General features: G+C 38.6%; 1 protein-coding gene and 1 long non-coding RNA gene across 2 annotated transcripts; both read left to right on the top strand.

Annotated features, from left to right (window-relative positions):
- Window positions 1-1,004: 1,004 nt before the first annotated feature.
- On the top strand, window positions 1,005-7,865 carry LOC140156846 (cytochrome P450 2U1-like). The gene is made up of 3 exons (XM_072179842.1): window positions 1,005-1,261; window positions 5,717-6,661; window positions 6,997-7,865. Exons 1-3 carry the CDS (start codon window positions 1,054-1,056, stop codon window positions 7,176-7,178), a joined length of 1,335 nt encoding a protein of 444 aa, XP_072035943.1. The 5' UTR covers window positions 1,005-1,053; the 3' UTR covers window positions 7,179-7,865.
- Window positions 7,866-7,993: 128 nt separating this feature from the next.
- LOC140156294 (uncharacterized) lies at window positions 7,994-17,085 on the top strand. The gene is made up of 3 exons (XR_011859516.1): window positions 7,994-8,672; window positions 15,083-15,167; window positions 16,916-17,085. It is a non-coding gene; the product is annotated as an uncharacterized lncRNA (long non-coding RNA).
- Window positions 17,086-17,170: the final 85 nt, after the last annotated feature.

Below are 17,170 nucleotides of genomic sequence, written 5' to 3'. Positions count from 1 at the left end.
TGGTATCATTAACAAAATTTCACCCACCGTACCCATCAATATTCATAAATTTTGACCGATCTGCAAGTTGATCGAAACATCGAGCCAAAATCAGTTAACAATACAATGCTTACAATAGCCACTTGACCAGTCAAGTGAATCGATCAGTGAGTGTCTGCGTGATACATACACAGGGTTTATTCTTATTGGCTGAATGCTCTATTGAGCCATGACATCATACCTAATTATCAAATGTCCTCATTGCAATAGAGATAGTTTGTAATGGCTAGAATGTACCTCTTTTCTTATCATAAATAATGTACCGCTTGTCTTTAGTCACTGAAATTCCAGCGTAGTAACTGGATTCCTTGTCCCTATAATATACATAACTTTTGTTACTAGTGTTTTATTATTTTTTGAGAAAAATACAAAAATAGTCACAAATTTATCAAGGGGTGTAGTATCCCCTTAAATCATTTCCGTACTGTTTTCCTAAGCCCTTTTTAGAGTGTTTTATTTAAAAGGCGCCCATGAATGTGTGTCAAAAATCGCTTGCCCACGTCCTCTCGGCTGGCCGAAAATTGCCCCCCTTCGGCTTGCCAACAATTTCTTGCCCCCCCCCATTTTACCCTCCCCCAGGGCTCATAATTATTGCACAGTCCCTTAAATACCAGGTCAGAATGAATGAGCTTAACCGTGAACATATTCTTTCTCTAAACTTGCTATTTATTGTCCATGTGTGTCGTATACACTTTGCATGACAAAAGGTCTCGGATTTCGTTTTAATGCGATTAATTGAACCGCAGCATGTTGAAGCTACACGTCATCCGGGGTTGGTCATGTATATTGTATAGCACCAAGTCAAACTTACAGATTTTATAGTTGATACTTTATGAAACTTTATAAGGAATTCTATCACAATTAAGTGTTCAAGATGACACTTAGTAGTTTAATCGATTTGTTGAATGTTAAGTCAATCGTATTGCTGTTGGTATTCTTTACGGTTGCGTGGTGGCTGCAAATTTGCCACCAGGACCATGGCGTTTCCCAATACTGGGTTTCTTTCCTCAATTGATGTGGTATATGTACAAAGGAGAAGAGTTGCATATGATATTGACACGACTTGGACACAAATATGGAAAGATTTACAGCTTTAATCTATTCGGACTGGTTGTTGTGGTTATCAACGATTTCTCTAGTATGCAAGAAGGCTTGAATGACCCTGCGCTGAACAATAGGGGATACAACAACTTCTTGCAATCCGAATGGTTCGGTAGTCACAGTAAGCTATTAAACATAAAAAGGGAAAGAAAGAGGGAAGAAGAGAAATAGGAAAGAAGAAAAGAAGAAAAGAAAAAAAGAGGGAAGAAAAAGGGGGAAAAGAGAAGAGAAAAGGGGAAGGAGGAAGAGAAAAGGGAAAGAAAGAAGTAAGAAGATCTATACCATGTATACTATACTTTCATTGTGAAATCTGTACTCTGAAACACTGAGTTTTTAGTTTCTAATATGCCCAAAACCAAGATCTTCAGGGGCCTCCGCCCCTTGACTCCGCCGGGGCTTTGACTCCCCCAGGGGCCCTAAGGCGGGCCCCTGGACCCCACCCGTTTAACGCTTCGCGGCAAGCCGTTCGCACATAAAATACTACAACTTTTGATCAGAAATTGGGAAATTTTTCAATCTTGCCCCCCCCGAATGTCAGGTCTGGTTAAGCCCCTGGGTCCAAATTGGCAAATAGAGGTGTCCAGGCATCTAATTCTACACAGACGTACAAAATTAAGCGGTCCAAATCACGCAGACCTGTCAAATCAGACCTGGACCCCAAGACGCCTTAAAACACTACCCCTGGTAACAATACGTACAACCAATCGCCAAATCGTGCCGGATACACACCTGATAGGGTTGGTTGTTTTGGGACCCTGTTTCACTAGCCTCGAGGAATGCGGAAACCTAAAACTGGAATCTCAAAGTAGCCATAGGCCTTCTCGTACGTATACATTGTACACATCATAACATGTTGTGTTTTAGAATCCCCTTTTTCCAGACAATGGCGGATCAAGAAGTTCAAAGCTGTAGTTCAATAATTAGTTATCAAGGTATTACAAGCCGACGTCAAACGTCGGCTTGTGCTGTCTCTTCTCAGTTCTTCTTCTTACCTAGCTGGGGGGTTTTCAACCCCCCGAGCTAGGTACTGTTTTTCTATCCGATTCCTCTTCTTTCTTTACCTAGCCGGGACACCGGCTAGGTCTTGTGATGCTATCGGATCTTTCTTTCTTCTTCTGGCAACAAATTCAAAATGCTTCTTCTCCTACATGTTACATCCTACAATGACGTCATTTGCACATATGCATCGGCTATATCCAGTGTCTATAGGATGTTCACAAATTTGGGGTCAAAGGTCATTAAGGGGTCATTTCCGGTATAAAACCAAATATCTTCAAAATGCTTCTTCTCCTACATGTTACATCCTACAATGACGTCACTTGCACATATGCATTGGCTATATCCAGTGCCTATAAATTATTCACAGAATTTGGGTCAAAGGTCATTAAGGGGGTCATTTCCGGTCTGAAAGCTACAAATATTCAAAAATCACTGTTTTTACAAATTACATAGCAGAGTGTTGTCTTTAGCACATGCATTGCTACCAACCAGGGTCTTTGGGGTGTCTACTGTTTCGGGGTCAAAGGTCATTAAGGGGTCGCTTCCGGTCAAAAACCACAAATCATCAAATATGTTAATTTTTTTATCTCAAAACATAACCAGACCAGAGTTGCATTAACTTCATATATGCATTAGTGTTACCTGATGTGTGCACGGTATTTTTATTTTTTGGTCAAAGGTCATTTAGACGTCATTTCCGGTTTTAAGCTAAATAAGTTCAAGAATTTTTATCTCCATAACTAAGCATATTAGATTTTTTTTATATAAACTGTAACAATACATTTTCGTGGTGTATATGAGGTTTTTTTTGTATTGGGGTCAAAGGTCATTAAGGAGGTCAAAACGTCAAATTTGCAAAAAAATGTTTAAAACTACGGAAAAGTAGCTGTATCTCAGCCTATGGAAGACGGATAAAGCCCCTACATGCTACAGTGATGCACCATTAATGGTATGAGATGTCCATAAACTTTAAGACTGGCATTTCCGGCTCCGGCTAGGTCCAGATCTGTAACCAGATCTAGTTCTTTCTTCTTTCTGGCAACAAACTTCAAAATGCTTCTCCTCCTACATGTTACATCCTACAATTACGTAACTTGCACATATGTATCGGCTATATCCAGTGCCCATAGTGTCTAAACAGAATTGGGGTCAAAGGTCATTAAGGGGGCATTTCCGGTATTTAACCAAATACCTTCAAAATGCTTCTTCTGCCACATATTATATAGTACAATGATGTCATTTGCATATATGCATCAGCTATACCACGCGCCTCTAACTTGCATACAGAATTGGGGTCAAAGGTCATTAAGGGGGTAAAATCGTACAATTGCATTAGCTGGACATCTGTAAGGGTATGGGCTCAAACTTGGTGACAACAAATCTCATGACCTGGGGAACATTTTGGAGGGGTCAGGTCAAAGGTCATGCAGAGGTCAAATTTAGGAATGCATTTTCTGGACATCTGTAAGGGGTATGGGGCTCAAACTTGGTGACAAGAAACTTTATGATCTGGGGAACACTTTGCAGGGGTCAGGTCAAAGGTCAAATCTTATAATTTCATTTTGTGGATATCTGTAAGGGATATGTGGCTCAAACTCAGTGACAACAAATCTCGTGACCAGGGGAACATATTGCAGGTGTCAGGTCAAAGGTCATGCAGAGGTCAAATCCTAGAAATGTATCTTCTGGACATCTGTAAGGGGTACAGGGCTCAAACTCGGTGACAACAAACTTGATGACCAGGGGAACATTTTTGGAACATTTTGCATGGGTCACCAGTTCAGGTCAAAGGTCATTTGGGGTCAAATCTTAAAATTGCATTTTCTGGACATCTGTTAGGAGTACGGGACTCAAACTCGGTGACAACAAACCTCATGACTAGGGAAACATTTTTGGAACATTTTACAGGGGTCAGATACCTCCACAACACCAACATGCCCCAGCTAGGTTTGTGGTCTATGACCACCATTTGCCACTAGTTCTTCTTCTTTCTGGCAACCGCAATCAACTGCATGTAGCTCCGCAAGGGATTGACATATTTCAACCAAACTTGACCCAAAAGACCACTGGGCTAGCCCAAACCTTCCATTTGACTTTGACCTTGCTGTGACCTTTGACCTAGCTATAATGGTCAAAAATGTGATTTCACAAAAATGCTACTCCTTCCACAAATTTCATGCGATGAGGACATGGTTATATCATGTGACTCGACTTTAGTCGGTGTCTATAGGGTGTGCTCAGATAAGGGGTCAAAGGTCATTAAGGGGTCATTTCCGGTCAAAGTCTAAAAAATATTCAAAAAATCACTGTTTTTACAAATTACATAGCAGAGAGTCGCCATTAGCACATATGCATTGCTACTAGCCAGGGTCTTTAGGATGCCTACAGTTTTGGGGTCAAAGGTCATTAAGGGGTTACTTCCGGTCTAAAACTAAAATTATCAAAAATGTTCAAAAAAATTTGTCTCAAAATGTAGACAGACCAGAGTAATATAACCATCATACATGAATCAGTGTTACCTGATGTATGTATGGTATTTTTATTTTGGGGGTCAAAGGTCATTAAGGGGTCACTTCCTGTTTTTAGCTAAATAACTTTAAGAATTTTTATCTCGACAACTAAACATAATAGAATTTTTTTAATTAAAATTGGAACAATGCATTTTGTCGGTGTATATAAGGGTTTTTTCATTGAGGTCAAAGGTCATTAAGGGGGTCAAAAGGTCAATCAAAAATTTTCAAAAATCAAAATCCATGTATAAGTTCCGATTAAGCTGAAATTCACCAGGAATATTTCTTATGACATCCTAAGCACAATGTAAGAGCAGTTGACCCCATCCGTAACCCAGGGGTCAAGTTATAGGGGTCAAATTGCGGCTTGTATTCAGCGTCTGTTGACTCTAGTTTTTTATGTTTTTGTTATAGGTGAAAAATTATGACAAAGTAAAAAGTCTTCACTTTTGTAGAAATGACGGAACTTAATTTACCCTCCTCATACCCTCCACAACATTAAAGGGTAACCTATTATGCCCATTGTCTAGTTTAATTCCTTGTAAAGTATACATATATGAGCCCTGGCAAATTTCCAACATTTCAGGATTACGTTTCTGGTGGAGAAGGAGGGGGTCGGGCGAGAAACGAAACTCGTTTATAGGACGTCATCGATCTTTTGGCTTGTTCCCTAACAGTAACAAAACAAATAATATATATGTGTACTTGTCACAGGATCATAATGTGCAAATAATTATGTATTGCTTTAAAATTGCCATCCTTAGTTTAGTCTTGCTTTTAATAAGAATGGGGATGAGGAATATAATAATCGCATACCGAAACCCATTGTAGCCTAACTCCGTGGCCTAACTTCATAATATTATTCAGAAACAAAGAAAGAAACAGAAAATTACAAACAACGTCAACAACAACATCAACAATTCCGTTTTAAATGTTTTATGGCAGTAACTGTTATGTTTACCTTGTCAAGTTGCCAACGACCAATTATTGTATAGAAATAATCCACATTAAAATGACAAGTTGTTTGTTAACTGCTGTTTTATTTTTTATTCCCGTCTTTTTATCAGTGCATTCTTACAAACACAACGATGAGCTGAGGAAATTTCTCCTCACTGCTTTTCGAAGTTTGGGTATCGGAAAACGTAGCTATGAAGCCGATATTGTGGATGAATCTAAGGCTTTGGTAGATGAGTTAAACACCCAAGTGGGAATACCGTGTAATCCACATCATTACTTGATGAACACATCTGCCAACGTTCTGTTTAAGATCTTGTTTGGGAAGCGTCATGAGTACGATGATGACACATTTCGTCATCTGCTTGATCTTAATCACAGTATTCTGGGACTTGCTGGATCTGGAGGTTGGTCTGCTTTTCTCCCATACTATTTTCCAAGCAAAGACAGCAAGGAATTGTTAAAGCTTCAAGAAGAAATAATCGCCTTTCTCGACAAACTGATTGATGAACACCGCGAAAACTTCGATGCCGAAAACCCACTTGATTTCATTGATCTATGTTTGAAAGAAATGGCTGAAAAGCCAAAACCAGATGACCCGTACTCGTACCTGCAAAAACGTAATATGAAAGCTGTATTGAGTATCTTGTTTCTAGCAGGAGGGGATACGGTGTCTACTACCTTAGAATGGTGTTGCTTATACATGATGGCACATCCAGATATCCAGCAGAAGGTTCAGGAAGAAATAGATTCAGTTGTAGGCCGTAATCGGCTTCCGTTGCTTTCTGATCAAAACAACCTGCCATACACCAGAGCTGTTTTGCTGGAGATTCAACGCCATGTGACACTGGTACCACTCGGTGGTTATCACGCGGCTGGTTATGAGACATCACTCTCTGGGTACCATATTCCGAAAGGTGCGGCAATCATTTCAAACGCTTACGCCGTGATGAGAGACCCGATTGCATTTCCAGAACCAGACCAGTTCAGACCTGAAAGGTTCATCGATGAAAATGGAGAGTATTTTGAAAAGAGCAGAGTTATTCCTTTCGGACTTGGTAAATATTGTTGAATTTACTTACATTTTACTTAAATTATACTAGAATTTGCGAGTAATCGTTTAAGATATACAAACACAAATCTGAATAATTTAGTTTTCGTTGCCTTAACAAGCATAAATTTGGATAACCAGTTTAATCTTCATATGCCCAAGCATCATAAGATACGTCGGCATGCACCTAAACTATCATGCACTGGAGGACAGGGGGCAAATTGAATTCTTGCATGTACTTGATAGTTTTGATAATTACAAAATATTAATGATTATGTTAACCTATCAACAGGTATCATAGATGATCGTTACTATGTTGTGTGTTTCGTATCGTTTCAACAGGTCGGCGCATGTGTCCAGGGGAAAACATTGCCAAAATGGAGCTATATGTCATTTTCACCCATCTCCTTCACCGATTTTCACTTGTCAAACCAGACGACGTGGCACGTGTAACCTTTGAAGGAACATACGGAGGTGTTTTTGCACCAAAGCCATTCACGACTATATTCCTTCCAAGAAATTGAGTTACCGACCAACTATAGCAACAGGCTGCAAAATGACTTTTGCTGCATTTTAATTAAGATGCTGATCATGCCAGAACAAATATGGTTACAAATTATGGTGTACATACCTTTCAAGTAGAATATGTCTTCTGGCGTTTTTCTGTAATCTTTCTTTCTGGCAATCTAATAATGAGCCATTGTAGCCATATGTTTTGAACAATTTTGACCACAGTTTGCCAGAACAAACATGTCTCCGGCAATTATCAAGCACAAATCGCGTAATTTTTATTTTAAACGAACTCATATTGGCCATTAAAATGAATAAAAACAGCCGTCTCTCAACACGTCATTGTACTAGACAATTTTGGCGCGGGAATTTTGAATATCGCGTGTTGAGAGCTGGCTATTCGTTTATATGGTCAATGGTTTGTTTAAAAAAAACACGATGTGATTCGTGCTTGATAACTATTTTTCTACATATAAGGCATAATGTTATGATTGCCAGAGACAACAAAAAACATGTTCTGCGGGCGGACGGACCTTTCAAGCAGGGTCGTTTAATTTTTAATTTTATTATTATTATTATTATTATTATTATTATTATTATTATTATTATTATTATTATTATTATAAATAGCGAGTTAGGGCATTCAAAAATGCCCCAACTCGCGATTTGTAAGTTGACTAGCAGTTAAGGCATATGCCCTAATTTTCACTTCCGTGTATCTCACGTAATCTCTATTATTTTTCAGTCATGTTACTTCTGCCAACTAATGTCATTATATTCGAAGATTTTATATTGTATTTGTAAGGTTTTTTTTTTTTTTTTAGGGAGAAAGAATGTTTTATTAGAAAATGCGTATTAAATACTATTTACGTTCAAAGTATAGATGGCGACTTAGGGCATTCATATGAAATTCGATGATATCATTAAAAGTGGCCTTTATTATTCAGAAACTACGATACAATATATTAACTTGAGCGACTGCAAATACTAATTGTGTGTAAAAATGTCACAAAAATATCAAATTTGATTATAAAACAGTATTATTTGTCTGTCTTTGGGATGATGTTGTTATCAATAACTCCCGATATTTTGTGTCGCCAAATTGATGATTTCGAAATTCCCCGTACTGCCGTAATATTTTCATGGGGCCTAATTTTTATGTTTTTGTACAAACATTTTTTTTTTTTTCAATCATTTATGAAATTTATTTTTTGTAAACATTTTTTGTAGAATTTTAAACATATGCAATGGCTGTAAAAGCATCTAGAATTCATTTCAAATTAAACAGCTTAATCCTCAATCAATTAAGAACGTATACAATAGTCAACCCGCACCCGCCATGTTATTTGGATAGATCCGTTCGACGTCACGTTCTGAATCAGAAGTTGCTGCTCAGTGGCAAAAATATCTCCAGGATACATCCATGCATGTATGTACGGACATGGCGACTTCAAATCTGTAACCATGTACTGACAGTCGATGCACAAAACAGATTTGATTTAAGCAAAGTAAGTATACACCTTGTATATTTTAGCCTATTTACAGTAACACATGAACTGCACTAACATTCTGTGCAGTGTGTACAGTCATGACATTATCATACCACTAGTCTAAGGTAAGCATCAAAGAACACCGCTAACCTGATATATTTTCGTATCTAGTCAGTGAGTGCGTATTTTACGCTTTATATCTAGTCAGTGAGAGCGTATTTCGCAAGCCCGATCTGCGTGTACGGCGAGGTACGCGTATAAAGGCGAATCAGCGTAAACCGGGCGCGTAAAATGCACGCAACCTGTAATACGCGAACAGTCATCTATTTTTGTAATATTTTTCCTATTTAGCAGGAATTAAAATGTTTAAAAACGTAATTATTTCAATATTTAGAATGACTTAGTGGTATGATAAAATCGTTATTAGGTTCAGCGTCGGGATGGTACGGGAAATTATCGTGCGCTCAGTGTCATACTGGGTTCAGCCTTGGCTTCACCCAGTATGACACTTCGCCATTGATAATTTCCCCGCACTATACCTCCGCTTCACCTAATAACTAATAGTATACTATAAAATACAAAATAATATTGATTGTTTTCATCATTCATGGACATGGTTTTAGTTTCACCATGCATGCGTGACACTATCTATAGTCTATCTACCTCGAGACACTGGCACTAGCTTTGAAGTTAAGCGTGTTCCGGACAGAGCGTTACTTGGTGCATGTACATACTTTTATGCGGGCGATCAATGTGCCGCATAAAATTATGTTCACACAAGAAACCACGCTAAAGCTGGTTTCATACTACCCTGCCGCTGAGCGGCGTGGCGCCGCAACGCATTGCAGACAAACAGACACAATCAAGGCTTGTCATTGGTTGAAACGCCCTGCCGCTTGCCAAAGCGGCAGGAAAGTATGCTGGGGGCATAAGCCAGCATAACATATGCTGAACTTCAATTTCAAAGCTAGTGCCGATGCAGTTGGCAAGCTATTTGTTTGAGGGAGTTGAGATTAAGTCAAATATCTCAAATTATTCCACTTGTTCATGTTATTGTTTACATTGGGAATTAGGCCGCGCCGTCAGCCTTTCGCCATCTTGTGGGTACAAATGATACGCGTGTTCAGGGGTAGCGCTAGAACTAAACACTACAGTGTCCGCAGGGACCCCTGAACTTGCAGAAAATTAAGAAGTAGGGGGTCCGGAGTAGAGATTGGCGAGTCCGAGTTGCACAAATGCAGCATAAATAGTATGTCTGCAATAGCGCTAGATTGAAAAACTGGGGGGTCCACAGGGACCCCTGAAATTGCAGAAAATTTAAAAACAGGGGGTCCGAAACCTATTTTGGTGGGTCCGGGACCCCAAAAAGCAACCTAGCGCTACCCCTGCGCGTGTTAATGCATCGGACACTACGCGCAGGGCGCAGCTTGCCATGCAACTGTTATCATGCATCATCACACATGGAGATCGAAGGACAATCGCAGCGTGTACCCACAATATGGCGGCATATGACGTCACACTGACAGCCTCTATTGAATGAATGCAGCTTTCAACAGCTGTACACAATGCAACTGCGATCATCATCCTATATTGCGTATTTCAAACTACAACACGAGCGGTCGAGCGCACAATGGATACCGGTACCATACAATACCAACCAATCATGAGTGCATTGGCATGGATGGGTCCGTGTTAGGCCTGCATGAACAGTCGTACACGGTGGCGTATATCGCGCAGTGTACGCACAAATTTGTCATTCTATGCCTATGTCAGGCTGTGTTCATTCAATTGGAATAATCTGTAAAGCACATGAAGGCCTGGGGAGGGTAAAATTGGGTGGGCAAGAAATTTTTGGCGAGTCGAGGGGGGGCAAGCAATGTTTGGCAAGCTGAGAGGGGGGCAAAGAGATTTTTGGCACGCGTTCTTGGGGGCCTTTTAAATAAAACGCTCTAAAAAGGCGTAGCCTCCGTAGGGAAACCGTACGGAAATGCTTAAATATGCAAATTTTCCTGCTCGCTACGCTCGCAACATGTGTATATAGACCATTTAAAGTTTGCAAATTGGCATGTGCAAGGGGGGGGGGCAAAGATTTTTTGGCAGGCCGAGAGGGGGTGGGGCAAGCAATTTTTGGCAGGCCGAGAGAGGGGGCAAGCGATTTTTGGCACGCCGTTTGGAAATCATAATTATTGTACACCCGGGATTGCACAGCCCCATATGTACCAAAAAGTTCTTGCAGATTAATTTGTTTAGCCAAAATATCACCAAATTTGAATTTCCTTCGGACTGGTATACCAGAACGAAATTACAACAGTGGCCTATGGAGCAGTGCAGTATAATACACTAAATCATGCATAACTTCATAAACGCAAAATTGGAAGCAACTGAAATTTTTTCGTAGATATCTATTGCAAAATGTCATAAAAAGATCGAGGATGCTAGGATCACGAAATCCTCCTTTAATGTAAGTTGACACGCACAGTGACAATTATAAAAGACAAATATTTTTTTGCTAATTATAAGCTCTCAAATTTTGGAAGATTAAAAAAATAAATTAATTAAAAAGGCACTCATAAAGTTAGATAAAAAAAATATATATAATTATTTATGTAATGGGTTTGAGCACTCTAAATTCCAAAGTTATAGTCACTTGTAAAGTAAACTTGTTATAATTATTTATAGCAATATTGTAAAATATGATGAGTTAGCCCCCCCCTTATTTCATTCGTCAAAATTCCGATTTTTACACGATTTACATTATAGCAAGTTGGTGGTGCGCGCCCTTAGACATTTGGCTACGGGCTGCGGATAGCAAGGACAATTTTCAGAAAAAAAAAAACATCATGTTGTCATCGAAGTTTCACCAGTTTTTCACCAGTTTTCTATAACATGGCTAAAAAGAAATTGCCCCATTTTGCACTGCAGAAGAAGAAGAGCTGAACCACTGCCCTTGTGAAGTAATTTTGTGATCTAAGATTAATACCCAGTTATGTGAGTAAAGAACAAGAAAGACACGAGAATTCATCTGGTTTAGTTCTGACAATTCAACTTGTAAATAGGCTGAAAATAAAAAATCTGGTACATGTATCTAATGAATAGTTTACACTTTACATCCAATTGCAACGATATGAGAGCTTGCATGTAATGGTGGTATTCAAGGTCACATATACTAAGGTCAAAGGTCATTTCAGGTCAATTTGTAAATAGTCTGAAAAGGATGATTATCAGTTGTGTTCACGTTGTCGGACGTACGCCCGGCGGACCTTGGCCGGCGCCTGGGGGGCTCCCATTGTGGCCTGTACACATGCATCCGCGATAATCAACTTTTGAATTTAAGCACCCTAAACAAGGATTTAACCCTTGGCTAAAACAATAACCTAAACAAGTGTTTTCACACCCTAACAGGGATTTTATTCCTTGCATCAAATTTCATACCCTAAATTTCATTTCCGCGTATGGGTTGTTTTACAATCAGGGTACACAGATTGTCTCACTGGGGGTGAAAAATGAAGTGTCTAGTTTTTCCTCAATTTATTTGTTTTTGTGTTGTAGATGGGTCAAATAGGAAATCTGTAAAAATTTTAGGCGTCAAGTGTTCAGAGTTTCAAGTTATGCCAGAAACATGTTTTTGATACACATGTTTCTGTATACCGGTACCTAATTTTTCGGAGAGGACACATTTTGACGGAAACCTGACGTCCAACTTTCAAACATGTGATACATGGAAACTAAGTGTAAGTGGACTTAGTGTTTATTATGAGTTTGTAGGATATCTATAAGTGTTTTTCAAGAAAATATAATTTTAGTCTTGGGTCAATTTTAACTATGGATTACGAGCTTGTATTCGGAGAGGACATTTTTTGACGGAATTTTCAACATAAATTTGAAGAAATGGTACAACCCTGGAATTATGAAAACTTTCGGGCCTCATAAGTCAAAATTGTTGGTCCAAAGTATATAAAAGTATACATATTTAGAATGGCAAAGACTTGATAAGTTCATCTGTGAGGTCAAATTTGGGCCAAAATGGCACTTTTGGCCCCAAATCCCCAAAATAACGGTTTTTGGCCCACTTCTTTTTCATGCATCGCAACAAAAAAATTCTTGGGCCAAAAATGTTTTATTACCGTAACCACTCGGGTATAAGCCCACCTTCAGGTATAAGCCCACCCCCTATTTTTCAAAACATTCTGGGAACAAGGGTGCACTCGGCTATAAGCCCAGTACTAAATTTTGGCCAAGTTCTTAAATCAAATCAATGCTTTTCTCTATTTAAGAACCAATATAAAAAATATCAGTTGATAATTAACATTCCACACTTCGAATTTTAAGAAATTGACATAGATGATAGAAATTACTGGTACATTGGGCATATACAAATGGGGATGATTTTTCTTATTTCTAAATTCAAGTACTAGCCCCTCCCCGGTTATAAGCCCACCTCCATTTTTGAAGTGAAATCTGCCATATAGGGGGATGGGCTTATACCCGAGTGGTTACGGTATTATTTTTTTTAAACTAGATCAAAATATCTAGGACCCGCTTTTTCATTTTTTTGAATTTCACCAACTTTGAGAAATTTGCTGCCAAAAATGGTCAAAAATGCTGATTTTTCAAAAAAATCATAAAAAAGCCCGATTTTGGCCCAAATTTCAAATATTTTTGGTGAAATTGGTCAAAATTAAAAAAATGAAAAAAAAGCGGGTCCTAGATATTTTCATCTAGTTTTTTAAAAATTAAAAAAAAAAAAAAATTGGCCCAAGATTTTTTTTGTTACGATGCACGAAAAAGGAGTGGGCCAAAAACCACTATTTTTGGGATTTTGGGCCAAAAAAGTGCCATTTTGGCCCAAATTTGACCTCACAGATGAACTTATCAAGTCTTTGCCATTCTAAATATGTATACTTTTATATACTTTAGACCAACAATTTAGAAGTTATGAGGCCCGAAAGTTTTCATAATTCCAGGGTTCAGACCAACCTTAAGGAAACAGTCGCAATCTTATGTGGTTCTCAATTTTGAACAATCATGTTTCAAACATTACTTCTGAACTGTCAAAATATGTTTTTATGTTATTGCTGGCAGTGATATATCATTTGCAAAGTTCACAAAGGTCAAATGAGACGGTTATTTTGTCCCAAAATCATACAGAAATGTATATTTTCATCATTTGCTAAGCATTTCAAACAGTTTCTTTGTGGCTGTAGGTGGAACTAATAGGGGCCAATAATTAGGCATGGCAACTTTTAATCATAAGTTAATCTAATATTTGAAACAGGGCACAATATGGTGCTCAGCCCAAATGTACCCAGATTGTAAAACAACCCGTATTTCATTGCAATTTTGCTACTCGCTTATTGTGCTTACCCACAAAAAACTACCCTTTTTACGCGTTTTCATTATCGCGGATGGTGTACAGGCCACAATGGGAGTGACCCCCCAGGGGCCTGCGTAAGTTGCTGGGAGTAGCGGTAGGCGTTGCCAGGAGTACTGGCAGTGTGAACGATGGTCAGCGTAAGTTCCGCCAGGCGTACTTCCAATGATTTACTCCTGACAAAAGTCAGGAGTAGCAAGCTGGGTGTAACCTCCGCCAGGTGTAAGTTGCAATGTGAACGCTGCTACTCCTGACACCCGGTGTAAGTTTCACCTTTTGTTGGTTGGAACTAAGACATTACATATTGCATGGTTGAAAAAGGTCACAGAAACACTGGAAGTGGTAGTCGATGTTTACACCGACCAGAAGTGAATGCTTGGTGGATCTGGTCGGCGTAGTGCTAGGAGTAGGCTAGGTGTGGACACGCGGTAGGAGTACCGTAGCGAAAAAATTTGTGGAATTTTTATCAATGTTAGCGTAACTTTACGCCGGGTGTAACTCAAAATGTGAACACGACTATTGTTGAATTAGTGGACATGCTTGTAAATCCTTGTCAACTTATCAGTACAGTCCAACCTCTCTTATCTGGACCTCTTTTATCCGGATCTCTGTTTATATCCGGCTTAGAAATCTTCACTAGAGAACATGTTTTTGATAATTTGACACCTTAATTCCATGCTCTGAATGCCAGGAATGACATATCTATTAGTGTTGAAACAATCTTTTTTTTTCCCAATTTCAGTACTTGGTCAGTCAATGCAGAATTAGGCCTACATGTAATTCACTTATCCGGATTTTTCACTTATCCGGACAATGCTTGGTCCCATCATGGCCGGATAAAAGAGGTTGGACTGTATAGGGATCAGCAGGAGTATTTCCTTTTTTCGTAGCAGAATTGGGACTAGGATCATATGCATAGGCTCTTAAAACCTGTGACTAAAACCGTTGAACATTGCTTTAATTGCCAAGTAATAGGAATAAATCTTATTTTATTACACAGGAGTGTAAAATTTAATTCTTCATTATTCTTTGTTAATTTGTATTTTTGATTTTACAGCTAGAAGAACCTTAATGTAGAAGGAAAGTATATAGAAATGGCGGTATATATCGATCACAAGTTACAGACTTCGAGGTTTCCAGAGGTAAGAAATTGAAAAGCAAGCCAGTAATGCAGGGGTGGGGGGGGGGGGCAATCTCTCCCGGGCAATCTCTGTGCTCTCTCTGATACTGATATAGATTCCATATCATGTTGGAGTGATGGGAAAAGGTTAAAGGTCATTGGACCTCGACAAGGGCCTCGACCATTGTCCCAAATAGGGGACGATTGGTCATTAAGACTATTGGTCATTAAGATTTATATTATGAATTTCTGATTCGCGTCTCAAAGAAACTTGCCATGAAAGAAAAAGGAGTTAGAAAAAAATTATGTTGTTCGTACAATCAACTATAATAGTGTTGACATAATTATAGGCCTAAATCATGTACTTCACCATGTTAAAAACTTCACCATGTTATTTGAATTTTATATTGATTTGGGCAATGATAAATCAAAATTGTGCTTAGTTTATTATTTTACTATAGGACTATTTTTACTTCACTACTCTATGTGCGTGTTTATAGTGAGCCAGATTATCCAGTATTTAGCGTATAAAACATAAATCAATTGTTAGGTAGGCCCCCAAAAATAAATGTTTGTTTGTCCTCCACAGCTTTGAAAGAGGACGTGTGGGCGGGCGGACATTTTTTTGTTTCTTCCAGATTTGGCGTATTCCTTGACCTAGCTAGAGCTAAATGCTACAATCATTCATGGTGACCTAAAAAAAAACCATTTTGTGTATTTAATATGCAGTTAAAGTTATAATTTGTGTTCATGTCATAGTCTTTTAATGGTTTCATATCCAATGTATTTTGAAGTCACTAAAAGTTATAACTTTGCATATTGAAGACACAAAATATTTTGGGGGGCTTTTTTTACTTTCAACCATGAAAGATCTTAGTATTTAGCTCTAGCTAGGTCCAGAGATACTCCAAATCTGAAAAAATGTTGACTTTTACTTATTTTTATAAAAAATAAATTTAAAAAAAAATGGTCAGGCCTTGATCTGAGGAGCGGGCACTGGAGGACAAACAAACAACTTTTTTTTTGGCCTTATTGCAGTATAATAAATCCACTACAATTTTAACATTATTGAGCACCTGCATTCAACGGGCTATTGAACTAGATATTGAACGTATTATAGACCGTATTTACACTATTTTTGCCCCCCCACCCATCAATGCCCCATCAGTTGTTTCAACCAAACATTTGAACCGAAGTCCAAATATAGTTAGTCATTTTGGTGTGATTTTTAAGCTTACCTATTTTTTCTTGAATTACCGTTGTGAAAAAGACCTAATAAATGCCCCCTCTTTGAAAATGCAACATCACCACGAGTAAATACTGTAGTGGCTACAGCTTACAGACCCGGCCAGACCAAACACTAGAAACCCACAAAGACAAGAAAGTGCTCATATTTGGCGAGGCTAGGCGAGAAAAGGTAAAAGGCAAGGTAGCATATTAAAAAGGCGAGGAATGGCTCAGATTAAATCTTGCTCAGATCCTGGGCAAGGAAAGGCAAGGTACATCCAGCACATCCATACCTGCCACAGACACTTGTCTGGAATATAAGATTCCACACCACCAAATCACACCATAAAGGTAAATGGCTGGTAAAAAAAAATCAGTGTTTTTATTGTAAGAACCACACCGGGATTGATTTAATGGAAAAAAAGTTTCAAAAGAAGGCTCATGTGCCTATCTTTGTGATAGCTGTACTTTGTGGATGGTTTTCTCAATATCTAAGCATAAAAAGATTACATTTGTTACAATTATTTTGTTCTTCTTCACCAGATGACGTCACTACATATAATCAGTGTGCTGTAAGATTGACAGGATGTACATATTTTTCAACACGTCACTGCGAAAAATCAAGCTGGCAGCTGCTGCTTACCTACCCAATATTTGTTGGTTTTATGGAAGAACATATCATAAACATTAGGTAACGTGGTGTTTTGAATGAACCCACGGTTGTTTGATGGGATCATTTATTAATTTTTCAAACAAAACATCATGTACAACCAAATTTTAGGCTTTCAGACACAAGCA

This window comes from Amphiura filiformis, chromosome 7 (assembly GCF_039555335.1).
Source record: "Amphiura filiformis chromosome 7, Afil_fr2py, whole genome shotgun sequence".
NCBI classification, from domain to species: Eukaryota; Metazoa; Echinodermata; class Ophiuroidea; order Amphilepidida; family Amphiuridae; genus Amphiura; species Amphiura filiformis.
This window is presented reverse-complemented; position numbering and strand designations above follow the sequence as displayed.